Source organism: Solanum lycopersicum, chromosome 4 (assembly GCF_036512215.1).
Source record: "Solanum lycopersicum chromosome 4, SLM_r2.1".
Taxonomy (NCBI): Eukaryota; Viridiplantae; Streptophyta; class Magnoliopsida; order Solanales; family Solanaceae; genus Solanum; species Solanum lycopersicum.
The window spans coordinates 23,239,324-23,264,912 of record NC_090803.1 but is presented as its reverse complement, the minus strand read 5'-3'; the positions used below and the strand labels follow the sequence as shown (position 1 = coordinate 23,264,912).

At 28.4% G+C, this 25,589-nt stretch overlaps 2 protein-coding genes across 2 annotated transcripts; one reads left to right on the top strand and one right to left on the bottom strand.

The window, feature by feature from the left end:
• The first annotated feature begins 13,416 nt into the window (after window positions 1-13,416).
• LOC101261223 (uncharacterized) lies at window positions 13,417-14,337 on the top strand. The gene has a single exon (XM_069296622.1). The coding sequence runs from the start codon at window positions 13,417-13,419 to the stop codon at window positions 14,335-14,337; it is 921 nt and encodes a 306-aa protein (XP_069152723.1).
• A 5,097-nt stretch (window positions 14,338-19,434) lies between these two features.
• Window positions 19,435-24,005, bottom strand: LOC101259235 (glutamate decarboxylase 4). The gene is made up of 7 exons (XM_004237202.5): window positions 23,756-24,005; window positions 23,081-23,285; window positions 21,309-21,509; window positions 20,927-21,141; window positions 20,593-20,846; window positions 20,129-20,181; window positions 19,435-20,055 (listed from the first exon to the last, which is right to left on the bottom strand). Exons 1-7 carry the CDS (start codon window positions 23,839-23,841, stop codon window positions 19,588-19,590), a joined length of 1,482 nt encoding a protein of 493 aa, XP_004237250.2. The 5' UTR covers window positions 23,842-24,005; the 3' UTR covers window positions 19,435-19,587.
• Between the last annotated feature and the right edge of the window lie 1,584 nt (window positions 24,006-25,589).

The window sequence follows — 25,589 nt, the reverse complement described above, 5'->3', positions numbered from 1 at the left end:
GCTGCAATTGGTAGATTTCAAAATCGTTATTACAACGATAAATCCAGACCTATAAGGAGTAAACACAGTAATGTAAGATCATATTTGATAAATGGTCCCATTAATGTTAATCATGACAAATCTTGTGATAATCTTGCAGATCCTCTTACTAAGGCCTTAACAAAAGAGAAGGTCTGGAGCATATCGAGGGGGATGGGATTGAAGCTATAAATCCTTGAGTCATATATGAGGAAACCCAACCTGGGGACTAGAGATTCTATAACCAGGTTCAAAGGGAAAACTAATCATATGATGACTTGTTGTGAAAAATGCACTATGTTTTTATTCCCTTCCTATGATGTGAGTGCATTGTTTCCTATAGTTTGTGAAGGTTGAGTTGATAAAACTCTTAATGAATATTTGTAGCCCGTATGGGTGGTGTTTTAATTTTGCAGGAGCACTTTCGACAGATTTTACATATGTGATGTGTGAAAGTAGATCGCTTCCTATGAGAATGGGGCTTATTCTCAAATGCACTCATGAAATCGGGATAGCACATGGCCATAACGTGTTGGATGTTACTCATGTCAACACCTTGATTATTATGTGTGAGCAGTGATATTTTATTTTCCTTAATCAGTCATAATTCAAGTCTGAGATCACTACGACTGTGGAGTAAAAGTTACTGTTTCACTAAGTGGAGGTTCAATGCAGAGCACACCTTCATTATGCATAGTAGTTTTCCTTCAACTAATATACTCTTATCTAAATATTAAAATAAGTGGGAGATTGTTAGATTATTAGCATTTTAATATTAATAGTTTACATATTAAATTGCTTTATTTTGGAGTTATAAGAATGACCGTTGGTAGGCATTTGTGTCTTAAACTATCAATTTAATCATGCTATTCATCTTTGACTTGGTAGCCATGTAATGTCATTACTTTTGGTTTTATTGGCTGAATTCATTGTGAGATAAAAACATTCCAATAAACATTGAAATGGAAGCATTGGTTATCCATCACTTTATTTCATTCTTAATTTGTCACGACCCAAATTCGGGTCGCGACTGGCACCCACACTTACCCTCCTATGTGAGCGAACCAACCGATCTAAACCTTAACATTTCAAGGTAATATCAACATAAAGTAATGCGGAAGACTTAAACTCATTAATAAAATCAATAACTATTATTATTCCCAAAATCTGGAAGTCATCATCACAAGCACATCTATAATCAAATTACTAAACTAAGAGTATTCTAAGAAGCTAAAAATACATAAGAAGCTAGTCCATGCCGGAAGTTCAAGGCATCAAGACTTGAAGAAGAAGATCCAGTCCAAGCTAGAAGCATTAGCTCACCCTGAATTTTCGATGTAGTAAGACTGGCTTGAATTACTGTTGAGTCGAAGATGACGGCACGTTTGCTGCACTCCACAAATAAACAAGAAGAAAACAATAAAAGTAGGGGTCAGTACAAAACACGGGTACTGAGTAGATATCATCGGCCAACTCAAAATAGAAAACAGTATGTATTAAGCAATATCATAAAATCAACTAATATCCTTAGCATGCAGCATTTACAGTTACCATAACCCTTGGTTACAACACCAAGCACATCAATGAGGACTCACACGTCCTCATCATACTCATTTGGGAATTTAGTTCATTAGATTGGATATATTAACATATTTCAAGATTCATTATCTTTATTCCCCTCGTGTCGGTACGTGACACTCCGCTCCTCAATATACTATCCTGGTACCGGAACGTGGCACCCGATCCATATTCTATCCTGGTGTCGGAACATGACACCCGATCCTCATATTCTATCCTGGTACCGGAACGTGGCACCCGATCCATATTCTATCCTGGTGTCGGAACGTGACACCCGATCCTCATATTCTATCCTGGTACCGGAACGTGGCACCCGATCCATATTCTATCCTGGTGTCGGAACGTGACACCCGATCCATATTCTATCCTGGTGTCGGAACGTGACACCCGATCCATATTCTATCCTGGTATCGGAACGTGGCACCCGATCCCCTATTCTCACCACTTTCGTTCATCAAGCCTTCTTTTATACCAAGGCATCATCACTAACAAAGTAGATTAGGGTTTCTTTTCAAGATTTGGGATTCAATAGCTTCATCATGCTTATTTATTCACAATTACATAATCACATCATTCATGCAAGCATACAATTAAGCATATAGAAGGTTTACAATACTACTAACACATATCATTCGCTATTAAGAGTTTACTACGAATAGCATGAAAACCATAACCTACCTCCACCGAAGAATTGCGATCAACAAGCTAATCCTCAAAGCTTGGTGCTTTCCTCTTCTCTCGATCGTTGCTCTCTTCCCTTCTTGTTCTTTCTGTTTTCTTATTCAAACCCTCTTTATTTTACCCTAATTAGTATATAATTAAGAATAAAAGATGGCAATAATACCCCCACTAACTTTATAATTAAGGCAAGAATAGTCAAAAACGTCCCTTAAAACGTATCAAGAAATCCGACCCGGACTGGGATTTGCGCAACCTGTGACGGGCCGTCGTGCCTGCGACGGTCCGTCCTGCAGGTCGTCGCAAAGTTCAGAGACCCAAATTTCCACCAAGGGTCTGTGACGGTCCGTCCTGCCATTTCGTTACGAAGTTCAGAGAGTCGATTTTCAATACCCAATTTTCAGTTTTTCTAAGTGTTTTGAAACGAGACCCTGCGACGGTCCGTCGTGCCCATGACGGTCCGTCGTTGGGTCCGTCGCCTCAGCCTGTTTTTCCAGAATAAAATCTGCTGCTCAAAACGACTAAACAGGTTGTTACATAATTTCTCCATTACTCTTTGTAATCTATGTAACATATGTAACTCCTATTGTAGCATATGTAACCTATGAAACTCCTAATGTAACCTATGTAACCTATGAAACTCCTAAGGTCATTATCATCACTATTTACTACCTCCATTATCTTCCTATTCATTGCTAGGTAGATTTCTTATAGTGTAAATAGTGGTGGTCTTCATTTGGTTTGGTACACACAATACACAAGAGAAAAAAACATAGAATGAAAGTGTTTAGTCTAAAAGAGAATTCTTATTAGTTGAAGGGAGGTGTTCTTTTTTGTGGAGCTTTAGACTCAACTCTTGTCCAGAGTTGTTGAGTTATAATTTGTGAAGGTTGTTGTATCCTAGTGGGGACAAGTCAAAGAGGACTATTGTTGGACTGGTGAAAACATTTAGTGCAGTGGACTTGAATCTCCTTAAATAGAGCGAGATATCCGCGCCTCAGCCTTGAAGAGATTTATTTTCTTCATTTTTTATTTTTAATTGTAATTTTATATTTTTGTTATCTAGTAAGTTTTTCACTAACATAATCTAAAGACAATGGCATTGCCAGTGTCGTAATATAAAATAGGTCCAAACATATATCGAAGTTAGGATAAGCACTTTGCAGGGAATACTTATACAATTTAATGTGTATGCATTATTACATGGTCTGCAAAATTAATTTAGATCATATTACTACAGGGATCACAAACACAACACACGCTCCACTTTATATAAATACACACACAATATTACTACAGGGATCACAAATTCACAATACACATCAACGAAAAAAATAACACCCAAAGTTGGAAAATTTCACACGCACAGAATACGACACCAACGGAAAAAAAAATTTATTCGTGTATTCAAGTTCGTGACTTCTTAAAGTTAATTTGCTATGATTAACTTTGGAAATCAGTATTTTGTGGAGAATTAAGTTTTACGAAAAGATTCTAATTTCTTATATAATTCAATGAATTTTTTGTTCGAAACTTGATTATGAAGTATCTAAAATTGCATGTATTGTCATATATCATTATTTATGATGCATATCATTTTTTTTTTAATTGTAAGACTTGTAAATAAGAAAGACACAAACGTAGTTAATTTTTTTAAAAAAAAAACTTAATTGATTAGTTGATTTATAAAAACTTTATAAAACATGTATAATTTTAATTTATTTATTTTAAAATAATACGTAAAAAATAATACTAATAAATTTGTTAGGAAAAGAAGAAGAAAAAAATTAAATTAAAAAGAGTAAAGGTAAAAAAAAAAAATAACGTACAAGAATGTCAAAAAATTAAATACAAGGGGAAAAAAACTATTTTTATTTTTTTCCAAAAAAAAGCAAAAGGAAACAAAAAACGTGCCAAAAACAAAAAAAAAATGAAGCAGAAGTGAAGGCCTCAAAAATAATGAAAAAGAAAAGTAAAGGAAACTTAACAAAAAATAATAGTAATAAAGAAAAGGTAAAAGGAAAAAAAAAAGAGGGGGGGGGGGGGAGGGGGGAAGCATAACCTTAAATCAGTTTTTTTAAATAAAAAGTGAGAAGAAGAGAAACATTCTGTTAAAAAATAAATTAAAAAAAGGTAAGAAGAAAGAGAAACAGAATGTTGAAAAAAATAATTAAATAAAAATTTTCAAAGAAATTGGTCTAGAGCTCTTTAACATTTTCTTTCTAAAACTAATTCTAAATCTCATAAAATTCTACCACATGTTATAATCCAACACTCTATTTTTTTAAATCTTACTAAGAAAATAATACTAAAACTATTTGAATTCTAAAATTATAAACAAGACAGAGGGTAAAAATAGATCAAAGAAAGCGGGATATAAGTAAATTTATTAAATTAATAAGTACGGTATATTTAAAATTAAGTCAAGCCAGATATAAGTGAATAAAGCAATTGTGCTAAAATCACCAAATTTGAGGGTTGTTTGACACCTTTCCTCGTCAGCAGAATTCCTTACCTAGATTTTCTAATTTGCAGACCAATAAAGTAAAGAGTTAAATTTATTTTGATTAGAAATTTAAATAAGGTGACTTGAAACATCAAAACTTAATTTCATACGATGACTCTATTGAATAAAATAATTCATTTTCAAAATGTTACTTAAATTGAAAAAACTCTATTTTTTAAAACATTGTTATTTTGGGGGAAACATGGATATGACACTTCTTTTTAACGTAACTCAAAGTTATATTTTGAAATTTTCACATTATTTCAAGTAAACATTTATATGAATTGAAATAATTTAACTAATTCAAACTATAGAAGAAAAATCTTGGACATTCTGAGTGCAATTTGTAAAAATACTTATTTTCTATGAAATAAATTTCTATCATATTCATGAAAAATTATGTCATTTCAATGATGAAAATTTTAAAATAAAAATAATTATGGAAAAGGCCTAAAATATCCTTGAAGTATTTGAAATGGTACAAAGTTATCCTTCATCCACCTATTGGCTCCAAAATACCATTCTCACCACTTATTGGCTCCAAAATACCCTTCTCACCCACCTATTTACTCCAAAATACCCTTGTCATCCACCTTTGGGTTCAAAATTGACCACTTATTTAATAATTTTAAATTTAAATTATTTATATATTTTTTAAATACGTGACACTCAACTATTTGTTATAATTTAAGTTATTGGTATAATTTATAAATTGATCTACTACACACTCATTACTAATTAAACCCCGCCAAATTAATAAACCTGTCACATTACTAATGCAACAACAGGAAAGCTACTGCCAATAATCGTTTTTAAAAATTAGAGGCGAAAATATCTATAGAAGTAAATTATCATACATTCAAGTGTCTAAATGAAAAATACCGGTAAACTTAAAAGTCTGACTATGTTCGTCTTAATTATTCTTTCGTCTCAATTATATGATGTTACTTTATATATAACTTTTTTTTAAAATTATATATTAAATGGTTTAAAAACAATTCATAAATATATATAAAATTATATTAAAAAAAGTGCATAAATTAATTTGGGATGTACTACTTTACTTTTCATCATAAATTTCGAATTCATGTTTAAAAGAAAATCCTAGTGAAAGTGTCCTCCTAAATAAGCGGCTCAACTTAAATTTCATTGGGGTTTCAATTCGAACTCGGATAATTTTGATGTCATTTTCAGGAATCTATAATTTTGTCGTGTTTTAATAGTATTTATAGCGATTTTGATATAATAATTGGTTTATTAATTCGGTGGAGTTTAGTTAGTAATGAGTGGGTAGTGCGTTGGTTTAAAAATTATATTAATAAATTAAATTAGTGCCAAGTTTTTAAAAAAATATTTAAACAATTTAATTTTAAAACTGTTAAATAAGTGGTCAATTTTGAATCCATAGGTGAATGACAAGGGTATTTTTGAGTCAATAGGTAACGAGAAAGACATTTTTGAGCAATAGGTGAATGAAAGGTAATTTTGTACCATTTTTAATACTTCGAGGATATTTTATGTCCTTTTCAAAAAAAATAATATGACAATTCACAAGGAGATTACAATTAGTTGGATGACATATATTAACAAATAATCTTTCTTGAATTGTACTTCGAAAGAATAATTGGCAAACTCAATCAATTTCAAGTTCTCTTGTTTTTTTTCTTCAATTGTGTGTCTAGCAAGGTGAGAACTTAGTCATACTTCAATCTTCGTTTCTTTGCTTCAAAAGAAGCAAACATCACATCTTTTTAATCATGTATTCACATTCATTAGATATACATTTACTGCACATAAAATTTATAATAAGTTTAAAACACTAAAAAATTGTACATAACGTAATATTAATATATATTTTAGCCGAATATCACATAAAATTCATAATAAGTTTAAGACACTCAAAAAGAATTATGCATAATTAATAAAACAATAACATAATCTTAATATATACTTTTAACCAAATATCACCCCACAAAAAATGACAACTTGTTTCTCAAAGGAACAATAAGTAAAAGAAATTTAATTAGTTGTATGGAGAATATGCTTAGGAAAATAGTAAGGATGAACGGAGTTCAAATAGCTGTTAGATATTAAATATAATCATTAATATTGTAAATATTAAAAAATTTAAATATAATCATTATATTGAAATTATTTTTAAAAAATAGTGAAAGTTTGCAACTATATTAAAATAAAAAAGCAATGCGTTTGTAATTAGTGCTAACTAGTACATGTACTTGAGCGTTATATTAATTTTTAATTATTTTAATTTCAGAAAATATCAAATAGTTTAAATATTCGAAAAAGGGCCTAAAATACCCTTAAAGTATTAGAAATGGTACAAAATTACCCTCCATCCACCTATTGGCTCCAAAATACTCTTTCCACCCACCTATTGGATCCAAAATACCCTTGTCATCCACCTATTAGTTCAAATTGATCACTTATTTAACGGTTTTATGTTTAAACTATTTAAATATTTTTTAAAATATGTGGCACTCAACTATTTGTTATAATTTAATTTATTAGTATAATTTATAAATAAATCCACTACCCACCCAAAACTAATTAAACCCCTCCAAATTAATAAATCCATCGCATTATTAATGCAACAAAAGAAAATCTACTGTCAATTGAATGTTTTTAAAAATTTGAGGCAAATATATCTCAAAAGTAAATTATCATACATTCAAGTGTCTAAATAAAGATTATCGATAAACTTAAAAGTCAGACTATGTTCATCTTAATTATTCTAACATCTCAATTATGTGATGTTACTTCATAGGTAACTTTTTTTCAAAATAATATATTAAAGGTTTTAAAAAGCAAATCATAAGTATTTATAAAATTATATCTTTAAAAAATGCATGAATTAATCGGGATGTATTACTTTTTTACCTTTAATCATAAACTTCTAAATTCAATCAATCATATTGAAAGTGTCCTCCTAAATAAGCAGCTCAATCTAAATTTAATTGAATCTTCGATTCGGACTCGAGTAATTTTAGATGTCATTTTCAGGAATATATAATTTCATTGTGATTTAGTAGTGTTTATGACGATTTTTATATTATAGTTGGATTATTACTTGGGTGGGGTTTAGTTAGTAATGAGTGGATAGTTGGTTGATTTATCAATTATATTAGTAAATTAAATTATAACCAAAAGTAGAACGGCAAGTATTTTAAAAAGTTTTTAAAGAATTTAATTTTAAAATAATCAAGGAAGTAGTTAATTTTGAACCCAAAAGTGGATGACAAGGGTATTTTGGACCTAATAGGTGGATGAAAAGGGCATTTTGGAGCCAATAGGTGGATGAAGGGTAATTTTGTACAATTTTCAATACTTCAAAGGTATTATAGACTCTTTTCCGCTCTTCTATATAATAGAAAAATATTAATTGATATTGATTGGTCAAACAGAGGGTCAATTTCTTGAAATAGGAAAAATAAAAAAGAACTCGTCCATGTAACCATACTAAACATGATGGATAGAACTATGGAAATTCAGTACATTTGTTGAATTAAAATACCAAATTAGCAATAATTTATTTTATAGCAAACTAGACAAACTTTTTATATTTGTGCGATAATCTTAATAATCAAGTAGCTGGAAATTCATCTTTATTCCTCCATTCAATCTTCGAATTCTAGATTTATGGAACAATATATCCTGCAAGGGTAAAAAAAAATATCATTATTTTTTAGTGATTTGCAAAAGAAGTATTATAGAATCTTAATTGAAATTGTACATGTTCAACTAAAACTAGAAAAGTAACTAGAAAAGTAAAAGAGTAAAAGATTATTGCTCATCAAATTTGAATTTTGAATTTGGTTCGATAGGGTTAGTCTTTTGTGATTGAATTTGTATCATTAGATTGAAAAGAAATACTAAAAAGAATTGCCCTCCGAAAGTTATATTTTACGATTTATAAATAAATAGTTATTTGTTTTGATAGAAATCGAGTTAATATTATATTTGTAAAAAAGTGTCAATAAACACTTTCGCTATTAAAATAACTGAAATATTCTTAAAGCTATTTACAAAATATATATAAAACAAGTATTTTTACATTAAGTTCAAACGATAAAAATAGAGTAAAAGAGATAATTAAAGGCTATGTTTTAAAGAACACGAGATTAAAAAGGACATTAACAAAAAAATCTTGAAAGATCAAGTCAAATTGAAAGTATTACGAGATGGAAAATCATAAGTCAGGGTTGTCAACTTATATTTAAAGTTGATTTTGATTTATATATCAGGATGATAAAATTAATCCATGAAAATATCTTTTAAAATTTGAGTAAGTTAATATTAATTCAACTCATTTTGATCCGTCCAATTCAGCATGTTTAAAACTTGAGCTGATATATAGCCCAAATTAACCAATGAAAACTTCGTCAAAATATTTTTAAAAAAATGTTTTTTTTTTGTGTGTATAAGCGTTTCTTAGCCAATTTCAGCCAAGTTACTTCTGGATAGATCATTCATTAAAACAATTCATTTTTGACATGTCCAAATTCAATCAATCTAACCTGCTCATTTGATATAAGTAGATTTGACCAATTAATTACAAGCTTAACCAAACGCCCTCTAAGCTACTTATTATGAATCACTACCTGAATTATCTAGATGATTTGATATTATACAAATTCTCATACTACGTGTCCATGAATATAAAGAAGTTAAAACACTTTTTTTTAAAAAAAATTAAAACATTTGTCACACTTCCACATTTCTTGCCAATAGGCCTATTCTTGATGTTGCACCTTTTAGGAATAATAACAGCAATAGCAGGATTAGCTCCAGCATTTTTGGCTATTGGTGACAATATTGCAGCACATAAGACACTTTGGTGAAGTCTTTAACTTTGCCACAACATATTGGAGGGACTTTGGCCTTAGCATTTTTGGCTGCAATAATCTAAATGTTAAGGATACAATATATAATTTTGCATCATTTTATATCTTTTTATTTTATATTTTTTAATATTTTATATTTTGTTACTTTTAAAACTGTTAGGACCGAAAATAAGCAGGTGTAAATGCGGAACCTAGCAAAGCAAACCTCAAAAGACCACGAGTAATAAGACAACGAGAAATATACCAAAAGACACAAAAATTTAACGTGGTTCGGTCAATCGACCTACGTCTACAAAGGAGATGAGCAATCCACTATAAATATGAGAGTACAAAATAAAGAGGAAAACAACCTCAACTAATTCACTCAGAATACATGAGAGGTTCACACAAGTGATAACGTATCAAACTTGTGACCCACAAATTCTCCCTCTAACCAAAACTCTCAAAGCCCTTAAGACTACATTGTAAATGCTGATTAAGTTAGAAGGAACATGCCTCTATTTATAGAGTCCTAAACCTTTTCCTACCAAAAAAAGATTAGTCAATTCAAAACCTTTTCCTAAGAGGAAAACCTATTTATGGTAAGAAATCAGGCAAATAAAACCCAACAAATCTCCCCCTTGGCCTGAATTTCTGACAAAATAAATTTGTCCACCTTCTTCACTTAATCTTCAACAACTTGCTTCTCTTCTCCATAATTTCCTTTGCAAAATTTATGTCTCAACACAAAGAATCTCTCTGAAACAATTTCTCCAACAAAATCTTCATTACTGTCAAAAAGGTTACTGTTAGAACTGCACCGCCAAGATGAACACATCTTTCTAACCTGGTTCAATCATCGATTATCGAACCATTGAACCTGACTCCGTCATTGAATCTGGCTCTGATACCACTTGTTAGGACCGAAAATAAGCAGGTGTAAATGCGGAACCTAGCAAAGCAAACCTCGAAAGACCACGAGTAAGAAGACAACGAGAAATATACCAAAAGACACAAAGATTTAACGTGGTTCGGTCAATCGACCTACGTCAACAAAGGAGATGAGCAATCCACTATAAATATGAGAGTACAAAATACAGAGGGAAACAACCTCAACCAATTCACTCAGAATACATGGGAGGTTCACACAAGTGATAACGTATCAAACTTGTGACCCACAAATTCTCCCTTTAACCAAAACTCTCAAAGCCCTTAAGACTACACTGTGAATGCTGATTAAGTTAGAAGGAACATGCCTCTATTTATAGAGTCCTAAACCTTTTCCTACCAAAAAAAGATTAGTCAATTCAAAACCTTTTCCTAAGAGGAAAACCTATTTATGGTAAGAAATCAGGGCAAATAAAACCCAACAAAAACTAACTTCAACATTAAGTATACATTTTCTAATCAAACAAGGCAACAATGATTTGCTAAACATAAATCTCAATCTTTATTGAACAAAATAAACAATAATTATTTTTCACCTAATAAATTTACTTTTATTTGCAAAGAGATATAACATTGAACATATCATAATTATTACATCAAATTTCATAAATTAATTAATAGGATAAAATAATATGAAATACCATAATATTTTGATCGAAGCTCGATTAAACGCTCACAAAGCTTTTACTTGGTGGTTTATGATGATGTATATGTTGTGTTTTTAAAATAATAATGAAAAAAAAAGAATGTCTTGGTAAATTTTTAAAGGATAATGAAATAAAATGGAAAAGTTTTTCTTCTTTATTTTTTCTTCAGTCTCCTGTTTCTTCCTTTGATTTTTTGTGTTTTTGTTCGTGTTCCTTTTTCTTGGCTGATTATTGTATGTGTATTTTTCTGTGTTGTGTGTCGTGTATGTATAAGGGAAAAGTGGGTAGAGGTTTAGGGAAAATGGGGGATATGGGATAGGAGTAGGTGTAGGTGGGTTGGGGTAATGGGAGATGGGTAGGTTATTTTTATTTTTTGTTGTTAATAAATTTAAATATAAGAATAATAATATTAACTAATTAATTTGAAATTAATAAAAATACAGAAAAATTAAATAGCTAGATAAAAAAAATTAATATCACTAATTCATAATTAAATCTTTGAACAAAATAAAAGTAAATGTACCTTAAAGTGTGATTTAATTTTTAAGTTTTCATATATTTTTTTTTAAAAAAAAAGATAAGATAAAAAAGAAATTTTATTTAGATTTTTAAAAAATATTTAAATCTTATGTTGGATCAAAAATTACGTATCTATATATTACATATATAAAAAATAATATTATGCATATCAATCAAAAATGACTTTTTAAAAATTACATTAAATTTTCTTAACACTCTTTAAAAAAATTTGACTTCATCACCGAGGAAGGATCTAATCTTTTATATTGTGGATGAGTCTCTGGTGTGAACTTGAATTTGTGAAAATGGCATGAAATTACTTTTTGCTTAGTGGGGTGGTTGAAGCTAAATGTGATCATAGTGTTGTAATGATTTGCTTTATAAAAACTTGACACATTTCTATATATATATATATATGGGAAAAAGATTAAAAATGCATTTAAACTGTATGAAAGGAATAAAAATGTTCTTAATTTATAGTTTGATTTTAAAATGTCTTTATCATCAATACTTTGATTTAAAAATGTCATCGCAGTCAATACTTTGGTTCATAAATGTCACTATAGTAACAAAATGAGTCAAAAATGCCCCTTTTTCCAAATAAATATATTATTTTTTCTTTTTAAACACATCTTCTTCCTAATTAAAATATTATTAAGGAACATTATTCTTGTTTTCTTTTTTTCAAAAATCATTTTAACAATTAAAAATGTAGAAAATATTATTTTTCTTCTTAATCTCATTTTATCAATTAACATAGAATAATTTCATGTACCCTTTCGATAGATAATATATATCATATACATATAAGATCATAGTATATCTATCATTAATTTATATTTATATAACGATAAGAATATCGATGATAAAATTAAAAATATTTTTATTTTTTATCTTTTTCTATATTGAAGTAAGATAAACATTTGCTAATTTTTTTAAAAAAACATTAATTGAATTAAAAAATGTGTCAAAAAGAAATAATAATAATATATTCATTTGAAAAATGAACTTTTTTGACCCATTAAATAACAATAAGGACATTTTTAGACCAAAATATTGATGATAAGAACATTTTTGGACCAAATTACAAACTGGGGGACATTTTTGTTCCTTTTGAATAGTTTAAGGATATTTTTATATCAAAGTATTGAATCTAAGGACATTTTGAGCCAAACTATAAACGAGAACATTTTTATTCTGTCACATAATTTAAGAGCATTTTAACAATTTTCCCTTTTTATATATATTTATTTATTTATTTTTTACTCTTATTTAGAAAGAGACAGTTTTGCAACATAACTGTTTTTTGTCATATTTAGGAACGGTTAAGGACAATTTGGTCCAACTATTAATACTTTCTCAATGAATAATATTGTCCTTGTTATAAAGTATTTGTATTATAGTGAATGTCTATCATGTGGAGTCCTTTTTAGGATATGATTAAAAAGTTCTCCTACTTGGGGACCAAGTTAGATTTCTCCTATAAATAGAGTGCTCCTCTTCATTGTAAATCAATTCATCAAGAGAAATAACATGTCTTCTCTTCTTTTCTCTCTAGTTTCTTCTTCTTATTCTATAGTTTTATAACACATTATCAGCATGAGACTCTAATTTCTCAAAAGTGAAGGTTAGATTTGAAGAATTAATAAAGGTATTATTTATTCTTTTGTTTTTAATTTTAATGGACAATCTTACAAAACTAGAGTTCACTACCCTTCAAAGTTCGGGCAGGAACTACCTCTCATTGGTGTTGCATGCTGAAATTCACCTTGATGCAATGGGTCTTGGAGACACCATAAAAGAAGAAAATAAGGCATCAAATCAAAACTGTGCACGAGCAATGATATTCTTGCGTCATCATCTTGACGAGATTCTGAAAATCGAATATCTGACAGTTAAGGATCCACTTGTTTTGTGGAAAAACCTAAAAAAGTATAATTCTGCCATCTTCAGAATCACTTCTCAATTGAAATTATGTGGAGAAACGGTTAGTGAGATTAATATGGTGGAAAAGAAATTCTCCACTTTTCATGCCTCGAATGTGCTCGTGCAGCAACAATATCGAGAAAAAGGTTTCAAAAAGTATTCTGAACTAATTTCTCATCTTCTTGTGGCCGAGCAAAATAATGATTTATTATTGAAAAATTATGAGAATCGACCTACTGGATCTGAACCACTTCCTGAAGTGAATGAGGCGTACGCCCACCATGCTAGGCTTGGAAAAGGTCGCGGTCCTAATCATGGTCGTGGACGTGGACGTGGTCGTGGTCGTGATTATGGTCAAGAACGTAATTCTATTCCTGGCATTTATCATTCATCAAATAAAAAGGAAAAAAGAAAGGATGAGAAACGTGAAGCAACTAGGGAAGGTTGTTTTCGATGTGGTGGAAGAGGTTATTATGCACGTGATTGTCGTACTCCCAAACACTTGATTGAGCTTTATCAAGAATCACTAAAGAAGAAAGAGAAAAATCCTGAGGCAAATTTTATCTCTGAAAATCAAGTTAACATCACGCACTTGGATGTGGCAGATTTCTTCGCACATCCTGAAGGAAAAATAGATCACTTAATTGGTGATGGTTCTGTGAACATGGAAGAGTGATATTTTTTTGTAGTATTTATTAATAAATTTCATGTAATGATAGTTGTTTGCATGAGTATTAGTATTTTAAATTAGTTTAGTCGTTCATTAGCTTGTTCCTTAATTCTTAATAAAATAATATATATTTTTCATTGTTTTATTTATATGATTCTAATATGATAGAGTTAGTCAAATACTAAACTTTATCACGTATTTGTATTATATTAGGTCTTTAACTTGGTCTAATGTTAAAAACATAAATTCTGATATTAACTAGGATTTATCATGTGTTTGTATTATATTAGGTCTTTAATTTGATTTAATGTTAAAAGCATGCAATCTGTTATTAACTAGGACTAAATAATGATTTTATTTTATTTTCCTAACAACTCATTTTTGATTTAGAGGAAACAATAAATTAAGGCTTAATTTCTAATATTTAATTATTAATTTATTCCTTTGAATATATTGTACCCTTTTGACAACACTAATATTTAATATATATTTATTTTGTCTATGTCATTTCATGTGAAGATATGGATAATTCTAAGAACATATTATCGAAATATGAAGATATTTGTTTGATTGATTCTGGTACAACACATACGATATTCAAAAATAAGAAATATTTTTCTGATTTAAGTATGGGTAAAATAAATGTTACTACAATTTTTGGTAGTACTAATATGATTGAGGGTTTCGGAAGAGCCATTGTAATTTTGCCCAAAGGAACTAAACTCATCATTAATAATGCTATGTTTTCTCAAAAATCTAAGAGAAACTTGTTGAGTTTTAAAGATATCCGTGAAAATGGTTATCATATCCAATCAATGGATGAAATAAATCTTGAATATCTTGGTATCACCAAGAATGTATCTGGGCAGACATGTTTTACAGAAAAGTTCTCTGCCTTATCTTCTGGCTTGTATTGGACAAAAATTAGTGCAATTGAGGCACATTTTATAGTAAATAAGAAGTTTACTGATTCCAATATATTTGTACTTTGGCATGATCGTCTAGGACATCCTGGGTCAATAATGATGAGACGAATTATAGAAAATTCGAATGGACATCCACTAAAAGACCTAAAAGTTCTTTTAAATGGTGAATTTTCTTGTACTGCTTGTTATCAAGGCAAGTTAATTGTGAGACCATCACCAATGAAAGTTAAGATTGAGTCTCCTGTGTTCTTGGAACGTATACATGGGGATATTTGGGGACCTATTCACCCACCTAGTGGGTCATTTAGATATTTTATGGTTCTAATAGATGCTTCTTCTAGATAGTCTCATGTGTGTCTATTGTCATTTCGTAACTTGGTATTTGCAAAATTATTGGCATAAATAATAAGGTTAAGGGCACACTTTCCTAATAATCAAATTAAGTCCATTCCTATTAATAATGCTGCAGAGTTTTAATGAACTAAATCTGAACAATTAAAATTCGGTCTTAAAAAACAAATAATTTAGATCCCCATTAAGCGCAAACAAATGAGACCTTATACTATACTAAGGGCATCTCCAACCCTACCATCTATTTTACTCTCCCAATATAGAGTTCTCTATTTTTTCAAACAACCAACTCCAACCAATTCTCTATTTTACACTCGAAAAATGAATATTTTTCTCTCTCCTCGGTATTATATTATTATTTCTATTTCATTCTTATTTTCTTATTTCATACTCTATCCGTTTCATAAAGAATGACCTAGTTTGACTTGACATATAGTTTAAGAAAATAAAAAAAACTTTTGATCATGTGGGCCTAAATTAAAGTTATGTCAAATGTACAAAATTGCCCTTTAATCTTATTGTCTTAAACATGCCACGTGGAAAGTTATTACAAAAAAAAAGAAAGAGGTCATTTTTTCTTGAAACAGATTAAAAAGGAAAGGAGGTTATTCTTTTTTAAACGGAGGGAGTGATATAAATCCATATTTCTTTTCCCAATAATTACATTATATAAATTTCATGTGATATAACATTTTTTTCTTCAAAATTTTTATTTAATATAGAATGATATTTTATTCTAAATTTTTAAATAACATAAGTTTCAAGAAAATATGCTATAATATACAAATTTATGGACAAAATCTAATAAGATTGAAATACAATTACATAAGAAATGAGCATGAACGTCCTTGAAATTATTATGTTGCTTTTATAAATGTTCTATTAATGCATACAGAGTTCAAAATGAGCATGATCGTCCTTAGTTTTTTTTATGTATGGCTAAAAATGATTCAAATCGGAGATTTTCATCTACCACCATTTCCTTCATTGGAGTTGGAACCTCTACGACATCTTTATTGGTGCATTAAGATCGATATCATGTTCAACCTCAATTGTCATGTTGTGCACTATAATACATGTAGTTATTATTCATGCAACACTTCATTTCCTCAAAAACATGACGGTCCTATAATAATTTCAAAACGTGATTGTAAAACTCCAAATGCACATTCAACATCTTTTCGGCATGATTCTTGCTTCATTTCGAATTACTTATTATGTTATGTATTGTATTTTGTCTTGTATTTAAATTATAATGTTATTATTGTATTATTATGTTGTATTTAAATTACCATGTTATGTATTTTATTTTTAAAATTAAAACTTTTATGTTATCATTTTAATTGTGTTTATTCTATATAGTGAAAATTAATAATAAAATCAAAACATATCATTGATAAAAATTAGAAAAAAAAATACTATTAATTCGGAATGAAAGTACTATATATTAAATAATATTTTTAAAAATATTATATTACATTTAGAAAGAAGTAGGAAGATTAGATACTTAATTAATGATATTATATGTAAAATAATATGTTAATTAGAAAGCAATAAAAATAATAATAAAATAGTTAAAAAGTAAAATAGAGAGTGTGAATAATTTGGAGAACTACTATTCACCTCTCTATATTTGAAGAATAGAGAGTAATATAGAGATGGATTGGAGTTTTAGTTCTCTATTTTACTCTCAAAATATAGAGGATGAAGAGTAAAATAGGAGTCAATTCCCAAATGGTTATCCAAGTTAAGGAAATTGCCTTAAAATATCATTTATGTTTCATTTAGGACGAAAATATCACCCAACTATCATTATTTTCCTCCAAATATACTTGATAATTCAAAAGCATCACTCTCTCCTAGTTGGCATGGCATGTCATTAAAGTTTTTTTATAATAGACTAATTTTATTCATTAAACTCATTTAACTAAAATAATGATCATATTGTTTTAAATTTTTTTAATTAATTTAATAAGAATAAATTTTCATACTTAAAATCTTTTATTATAATTAAACTTTTTAATTTTTTATGTTATGCAGAATGCATTTTAAAACGAACTATAATCTCATCAATTTTAAATACTTATAAACACATACATTCAAAAAATATTGATATACACATCACTCATGAACGTTAATTTACTTCAATAATCATAAATTGTATAATAAATCAATAATATTAAAGGTCGACTAAATATTGAAAAATAATTATTTGGGTGCTTTGAAATCCATATGTACTTACAAAATCTTTTTTAAAAGAAAATAGTAAGTGAATAATATTTATAGAAAATAAAATTTTGATCTTTATTTATCAGTATATTAATCTCATATAATATGTATACTATCAAATTAAATAAGTAAATTCAATTAATTATTAGTTTATTTATTGATGTTTAATTGTATGAAAAGTTATAATATAATATAATATAGAATAAAAGAATAAACATAAAAATAAAATTAGAAAAAGTTAAATAATAATTTCTTTCTTACCATTTTTTTGTCGACCTTACAAATTTATCTAAATACCTTTTTAAAAAAATTATTTAAAATTTTCGAATAATTTAGTTAGGAATTTTAAAATTATCCGGCAATAAGTGCACACAGAGATTTTTTCATTAAATTTTGTTTGGTGACAGACAATATATAAAGTTACTAGACTTTTTAAATTACTTTTCTTATAATCTTCATAAATTCTCGTGTAATTTATATATTTATTTAGAGACATAAGTTTGATGAATTAAATAGGTCTAATATTTTTTTAAAATGATTATTTAATGACAGCGCATATCAACTAGAATTTAAGAAGACTTCTGAGGTATTTAGTATTTCTAATGGATAAAAAATAAAATATTATTCACTTTCTTCTTTTTTTTTTCTCAAAAAATAATAATAATATCGAAAACATGAATTGCAAAATATACAATTAATATTATTGTAATGGTTAATTGACCTTCAATATTACTGATTTGTTATACAACTTATAATTAATTGACGTAAATTAACGTTAATGAGTGATTTGTATATCAATATTTTTTTGAATGTATGTGTTTATAAGTATTCAAAATTGATAAAATTAAAGTACATTTTAAAAATGTATTCTTCATAAAATAAAAAAATAAAAAGTTTAATTATGATAAAAGATTTTAAGCATGAAAATTTATTCTTAATAGATTAAAAATAAATTAAAAATAATATGATCATTATTTTAGTTAAATAGGTTCAATGAATTAAATTAGTCAATTATTTAAAAAAAAGACTTAAATGACACGTCATGCCAAGTAGGAGATATTGATGATTTTAAAATGTCAAGTATATTTGGAGAAAATAGTGATTGTTGAGTGATATTTTGGTCCTAAGTGAAACATAAATGATATTTCAAGGCAATTCTCTTAACTAGGGTGACCATTTAGGGAATTGTCTCGTACAATAGAGGTGGGTTGGAGATGGTCTAAGGCCCTGTTACCTCCGAACTTATTTTATAAATAATTTCTGCCCCTTTTCGATATTTTCTGAGCCAATATGTGTTGACAATCTTCTCAAATAATCTGGTTGATAGTTCCACGTAGGTCGAAAAGGGATAGAAATTATTTATAAAATAAGTTTGAATGTAATAGAAGATAGTATACGTATCTCTAAAATTTCAGGCATAAATTTTCCCTTTTAATATGACATTAGGTAAAAGTGCATGCGATTTTCGTGTGGATACCAATTATTATTGTACAAACCAAAAATATGAAAGAAGAAAAGACTTAACATAGCGAAAAATAAATTTAAAGGAAAATTCCACAAGAATAATAAATAGAGGTGTAATGTAACATAGCAATCGTAATCGAACAAAAGATGATACACCTATCATCCTTCATAAAATTTTGTTAGTTACTCATCAAGATAGTCAAAAAGAAAATTCGTAATTTTTGTAAAATTAATAATAAAAAGTTACTACTAATACTTAATTATTCCTTCAACAAGTAATCCTTCCCTAGCAAACAGCTGCTTTCCTAGCTAAAACAAACTTCTTCCAAAAATCAGTAACTTCCCTTTGAACTTCAATTTCTGTTTTCTTTCCATTATTATTCTCGATCACCAAATTCTCCTCCATTTTGGCACTCAACCTAGCCGGAAGCGTGTCGAGCTCGTGGAGGACTTTGACGATGTCAAAGACGAGACGCTCTGCCAGGGTTCGGGAGAAGTCCTCCCGAATCACGACGCGCAACACTGTGATGTGTTGAGCGTCAGCTGGCATAGTGTAGGCAGGGACAATCCACCCGAACCTACGGAGCGTCTCAGAGACCTCAAATTCGTTGTGAAGACTATTGTCCTTGAGGGAAAAGGCCACCAATGGGACACCTTCATCTTTAGAGACTATGTTGAAACGCCCTGTTTTTTCAAGTCCTTCTCTTAACACAATGGCGTTTTCACGACAATTTTCCATTACATTTCGATATCCCTGCAATTAAATTACAAAAGTATATTGATTATATAATTACATTTATGAATTTATAAAATCTAATTAATTTTACCTCGTAGCCCAACCGGATAAGTTGATAATATTGAGCAATGATTTGACTTGAACCTACATTCGCACAAATTTATATTATATGACCAAATTATAATAACATTCAAAATTCATATTATATATCTAGAAAATGTCCAAAAAAGTCGTAGTCAAATAATATATATTTCTTAAAAAAAGGTCAAATAAGAAGTTAATCCAAATGGAACAAAAAAAGGTTTTTAAGAAAGAAATAAAGCATTTGGAACTTTTGATCAATAGCCATATATCTTTTTTGTGACTATAAATAATCATCTCACTAAAGGTAAAATAAGAAGAAAAAAATTACTAAATTATTTCTAAATTTAGAAAGACATCTTTGGTTTAGGAAAATAATCTCTGGAACATGAACTTCTTCATATTTTATTATACTAAATATGCTTGTTTTTTTTTTAAAAAAAATAATTAAATAAAATATGAGGTTTATTTTACCTTTGGAGAAATTGAGAGTAAAAGTAGGTTGATCAGCACCAAGATAATTGATGTGAAAAATGAGTTGTTCAGGCAAGTCTTGTTTAGTCCTCCAAATAACCCAACCAATACCAGCATAGACAAGTCCATATTTGTGTCCACTCACATTAATACTTTTCACTAAAGGAAGCCTAAAGTCCCATTCCAACTCTGGGTAGATAAATGGTGCAATGAATCCACCACTAGCTGCATCCACATGAATTGGTGTATCCCATCTTACCAAAACAAAGAAAAAAACATAAATATTCTTTATTGTCTATTACTATATATAATAATAATTGAAGTCGTAGTTTACCCAGTTTGCTTGTTCTTTTGAATGAGTAGATCATTCAAGAGTTTGACATCTTCAAATTCTCCATTAAGAGTTGAACCCAAAATAGCAGCAACACAAATGGTGTTGTCATCTACCATTTCCACAGCTTTCATTGGATCCATCACATAGTACCCTTCCCTTAGCTTTACTTCTTTCAATTCCACTTCAAAGTAGTTTGCAAATTTCTCCCAACACACCTAAAATAAAAAAATAAAAAAATAAAATATTTTATGTATGACAAGTTTTTGAAAATGGAGTCAAAAGTTAAGTAATTTTTGAACGCCTTTTGCTAATAACTCTCAATCTTAAATAAGTGATATTCAAAGATGATTATTTATTATACTAAATAAAAATGTTGGGCTACCTGAACATTAGCGCCAGTAACAATATTGGGCTTATCATAAGGCTTTCCCTCAGCTTTGCGTTTGTTTTGCCAGTTCCTCTTGAAGGCTAGGCCCGCTAACATTATGGCCTCTGATGACCCCACTGTGCCAACACCAATTGCTGCTTCTTCCTCTTCTAAAGGCGCATTGAATAAACGTGCTATCATATTCACACATCGATTCTGTAATTTTGCCAAATTATTTTTTTTTAACAATTAAATATAACTAAATAAAAAATACTTCTCTAAATTTGGAAAATCACATTATTATTATTATTATTATTTTACATATAATCTCATTAATTAAATAACTTTTTAAAAAGTAATATAATATTTTTTAAAATATTAATCCCACATTAATAATATGTTATTTTTTATAAAAAAATTTATCACTAACTGAATTTCAAAATTTCCAATTTGAATAATTTTTAGCTTAGGCATAAAAAGATTAAGGATAAAAATGTCCATTTTAACTCTATAATGCATGAGTAGAGCATTTACAAAAGCAACAATCATATTCAAAGGTGAGTACTTATTGTATTTTATTATTAATAATTTTACTTTTATTGGAATTTTTCATCAATTTATTGTATAATATTTACTTGCGATATTTAAAAAAATTGTTATAAAATATAACTTCACGTTAAATCAAAAATTTGAAAACAAAATATTATGTCCACATGAAAATTGTATAAAATGATATTTGAAAAAAAAGAAGAATAATTTATATTTTGAAATAAGAAAATAAAAATAAAATAAAAATAATAAGCATGATAATGTTGATAAAAGAGATTTATTTTGAAATTAAAATACATTAAGTTGGAATTGGTTATTTGGAAAAATAATTTTTTTCAATTCGAAAACTAAAATAAAGTATAGAATTGAAGAAAGCTAAGGATATGAGTATATTTGTTCAAATAGGGAACAACGAATAATAAATAAAAAACTAGAAAAATAAACTGAAATAAATAAAAAAGAGTATTAAGAAAGGCCGTGACTTTTTTCCGCGTACGATGGCCGCCAAAAAGTCAAATTTAAAGTTCTTTTATTGACATTTTGACCCTTAAACTTCTTTTTCAGCAAAGTTTAACTAAAAGATTAGTCTAGATATTAGCACTACAACAAAATAATCATTAGCGGTAACTAATTCTTAATTATTATTAAATATGTATTTTTAGCGATAATTTTCACTCTTTGTATATTTTCCTAAAGCCTTTATCAATATTGGTTCTAATAACACTTAATTAATGCCGATAAAAACTTTAGCACTCTTTATTAATGCCGATAAAAGTTATTTTTGTTATAGTATATGAAAGGAAAAGAAAAAGAAAAAAATATAGAAAACATTTTTTTCCTGTTTGGCTCCAAGGGCTACTAGGTTACAAACAAAATAAAAATATACTCGATATAAATTCACAAATAAAATTTAAAAATTAAAAATCGAAAGATAGATAAAAAAATAATTTGTATATATGTTATAGGGTAACAAATTATTTACTTAATCATTACATTTAAGTAAATTTATTTTATATAGTTGATTAGTAACTTAAAATAAAATAGGTGAGTGTTAAATAACATGATATAATAAGTCAGTATTAAATTAATAGCGTAAAATATCATTTTTATACAGTTAATTGTAATTTGACAAAATTCATAGTTTTAGAGTATATCAACAATCCATTATGCTTGTTTTATTATATAATTCAATATTCGATAAACTTAAAATTTTGAATACGCAGGGAAGAAGAAATTACCTGAAGCTCAGTGGTAACAGGGTATTCATCCATGTCAACATAATTCTTGTTAATTGAAGACATCATAAGCTTATCACATTCTGGCTCCATCCATGTTGTCACAAATGATGCCAAATTCAACCTTGGATTGCCATCAAGCATCAACTCATCATTAATTATTTGGTATGCTGCCTCTTTTGGGATAGAATTTTCTGGCATCTCAAACCTAAAATAATAATTATAAAATGTCAATTAAAATATCTTGATCTAACTAAACATGTTTATAAGCTGATTTATAATTAAAATAAGTAATTAAAAGATTTAATTAATAAGCACTAAGTGTTTATTAAGCTCATGATGATGATGATAATAATAATAATAATAATAATAATAATAATAATAATAATAATAATAATAATATTTGATGTAATTTCATAAACAAAGTATGAGGAAAGTGATATGTATGTATACCACCTTAATTTTACATTGAGACGGTAGACAGATTATGAATAAATTATAGAAGATTATGAGTCCACTTGATGAATTCAACAGTCAAAAAGTAAGTAGAGATTGAACTCATCTAATCAAAATTGTGAACCCACCTTTAATAACATTATACATATATATTTATTAAATCTTGAATGAACACTATTAATTAATGAAATTTCTGATTTCAATACTGAGTATGATGTTTACCTTGGAAGTGAAGTTCGAACATAGCGAGAAGCAAAGGTGGAGTGTACAGAAACATCAGACTCAGAGGAAGTTTTTGAGAGAACCATTGTTGTAAAAATGGAGATAAATTAAGAACAAGTAAAAATAATTGAAGTTTAATTAAACTTTGGCGTAAAGTGAGGAAATTATAATGACTTTGTTTAGTTATATTTGGGTAATGGCTTGGAGGGAAATGGAGAAAAGGGCTATGGGTATTTATAGTTGTCCAACTGTTTGGTGACTTTCTTGGAAGGCATATTTGTGAAGAACATTAAGATTGACATTGTCAAAGTCTTAATATTTGTTAGAAATAATATTCAAAAGATTGTGTGAAATAACCATGTTGACCATGTTTTTGTGGGCTTGAATTGTTATATACCGAATAAAGTCCAACAATATCATGTGCTTTTAAGAAAACAAAAACTATTGGCTGTTTTAAAAAAATGTCTTTGTTTTTTTTTTAATTTGTTTTAAAAAAATAAATATTTTTCCTTGTTTGGCAATACTTTAATTTTAACTTTTCACGTGACATGTTTAAGATCAAAAGATTAAAAGATATTTTGGTACGTTTGACATTACTTTAATGTAGAAACACAAAATTAAAAACTCTTTTTTTATTTCTTAAACTTTGTTTTAAGTTAAACTAGGTTATTATTTTTAAAACGGAGGAAGTAATATTCAAAGTGTAATTGTTCTATTGAGAAAAGTCCAAGAAATATTTTCTTCTTTCAATAAAATACTATTCAAAAAGTAATACTTTTAATATGTTCGTTTATTAAACAGAAACGGAAGTTTCTTCGAGGAGAAATGACACAGAGTCGTCAAAATTCAAAGTTTGTAAATATGGAATTTTAAATTATTATTTTTTAGTTATTAAATTCTAAATTAAATGATTATATTAGAATTTTGAATTATTATTTTTAGTCATTAGATTCTAAATTAAATGATTATAATAGAATTTTAAATTATTATTGTTTAGTTATTAGATTTTAAATTAAATGAGTATATATATATAATTATTTATTTAGAATCTAATAACTAAAAATAATAATTTAAAATTGTCACGACCCAAAACGGGTCGCGAGTGGCACCAACACTTATCTTACTATGTGAGCGAACCAACCTATCTGAACCCCAACATTTCAAACATAATTAACATAATATAATGCGGAAGACTTAAACTCATTAATGAAAATCATTAATCAACTTCTAAAACTCAAACTTATCATTATCCCCAAAATCTGGAAGTAGTCATTACAAGAACATCTATCCTCAAATTACTAAAGCTAAGAGTATCTAGAAAGCTAGAATAAATAAAAAGCTAGTCCATGCCGGAACTTCAAGGCATCGAGACATGAAGAAGAAGATCTAGTCCAAGCTAGAAGTGTTAGCTCACCCTGAAATCCGGTGTAATGAAGACTGGCTAGAGTTGCGGTTGAGTTGAAGACGACGGCACGTTTGCTGCACTCCACAAATAACAAGGAAAGAAACATACAAGTAGGGGTCAGTACAAAACACGGGTACTGAGTAGATATCATCGGCCAACTCAAAATAGAAAACAATATATATCAGATCATATCATAAGTCAACTACAATACTCAATCTGTAGCAACAACATGTACAAGAATCTTTGATAAATAACGTCAAGTACACTCATGAGGACTCAAGCCTCCATATCATACTCATTTGGGAATTAGGTTCTTTTCATTCGAATTTATTAACATAATTCCAAGATTCATTATCTTTATTCCTCTTGTGTCGGCACGTGTCACTCCGCTCCCCTACTACTATGTGTCGAAACGTGACACTCCGATCC

What these genes read in the sequence shown, in the direction of transcription:
- LOC101261223 (XM_069296622.1), top strand. Translation starts at nt 13,417, where the DNA reads ATGGACAATCTTACAAAACTAGAGTTCACTACCCTTCAAAGTTCGGGC.
- LOC101259235 (XM_004237202.5), bottom strand. Translation starts at nt 23,841, where the DNA reads ATGGTTCTCTCAAAAACTTCCTCTGAGTCTGATGTTTCTGTACACTCC. An exon ending in GTTCGAACTTCACTTCCAAG is followed by an intron (nt 23,286 to 23,755) that starts GTAAACATCATA and finishes TTATTATTTTAG; the next exon opens with GTTTGAGATGCCAGAAAATT. An exon ending in TTACTGGCGCTAATGTTCAG is followed by an intron (nt 21,142 to 21,308) that starts GTAGCCCAACAT and finishes TTTTTATTTTAG; the next exon opens with GTGTGTTGGGAGAAATTTGC.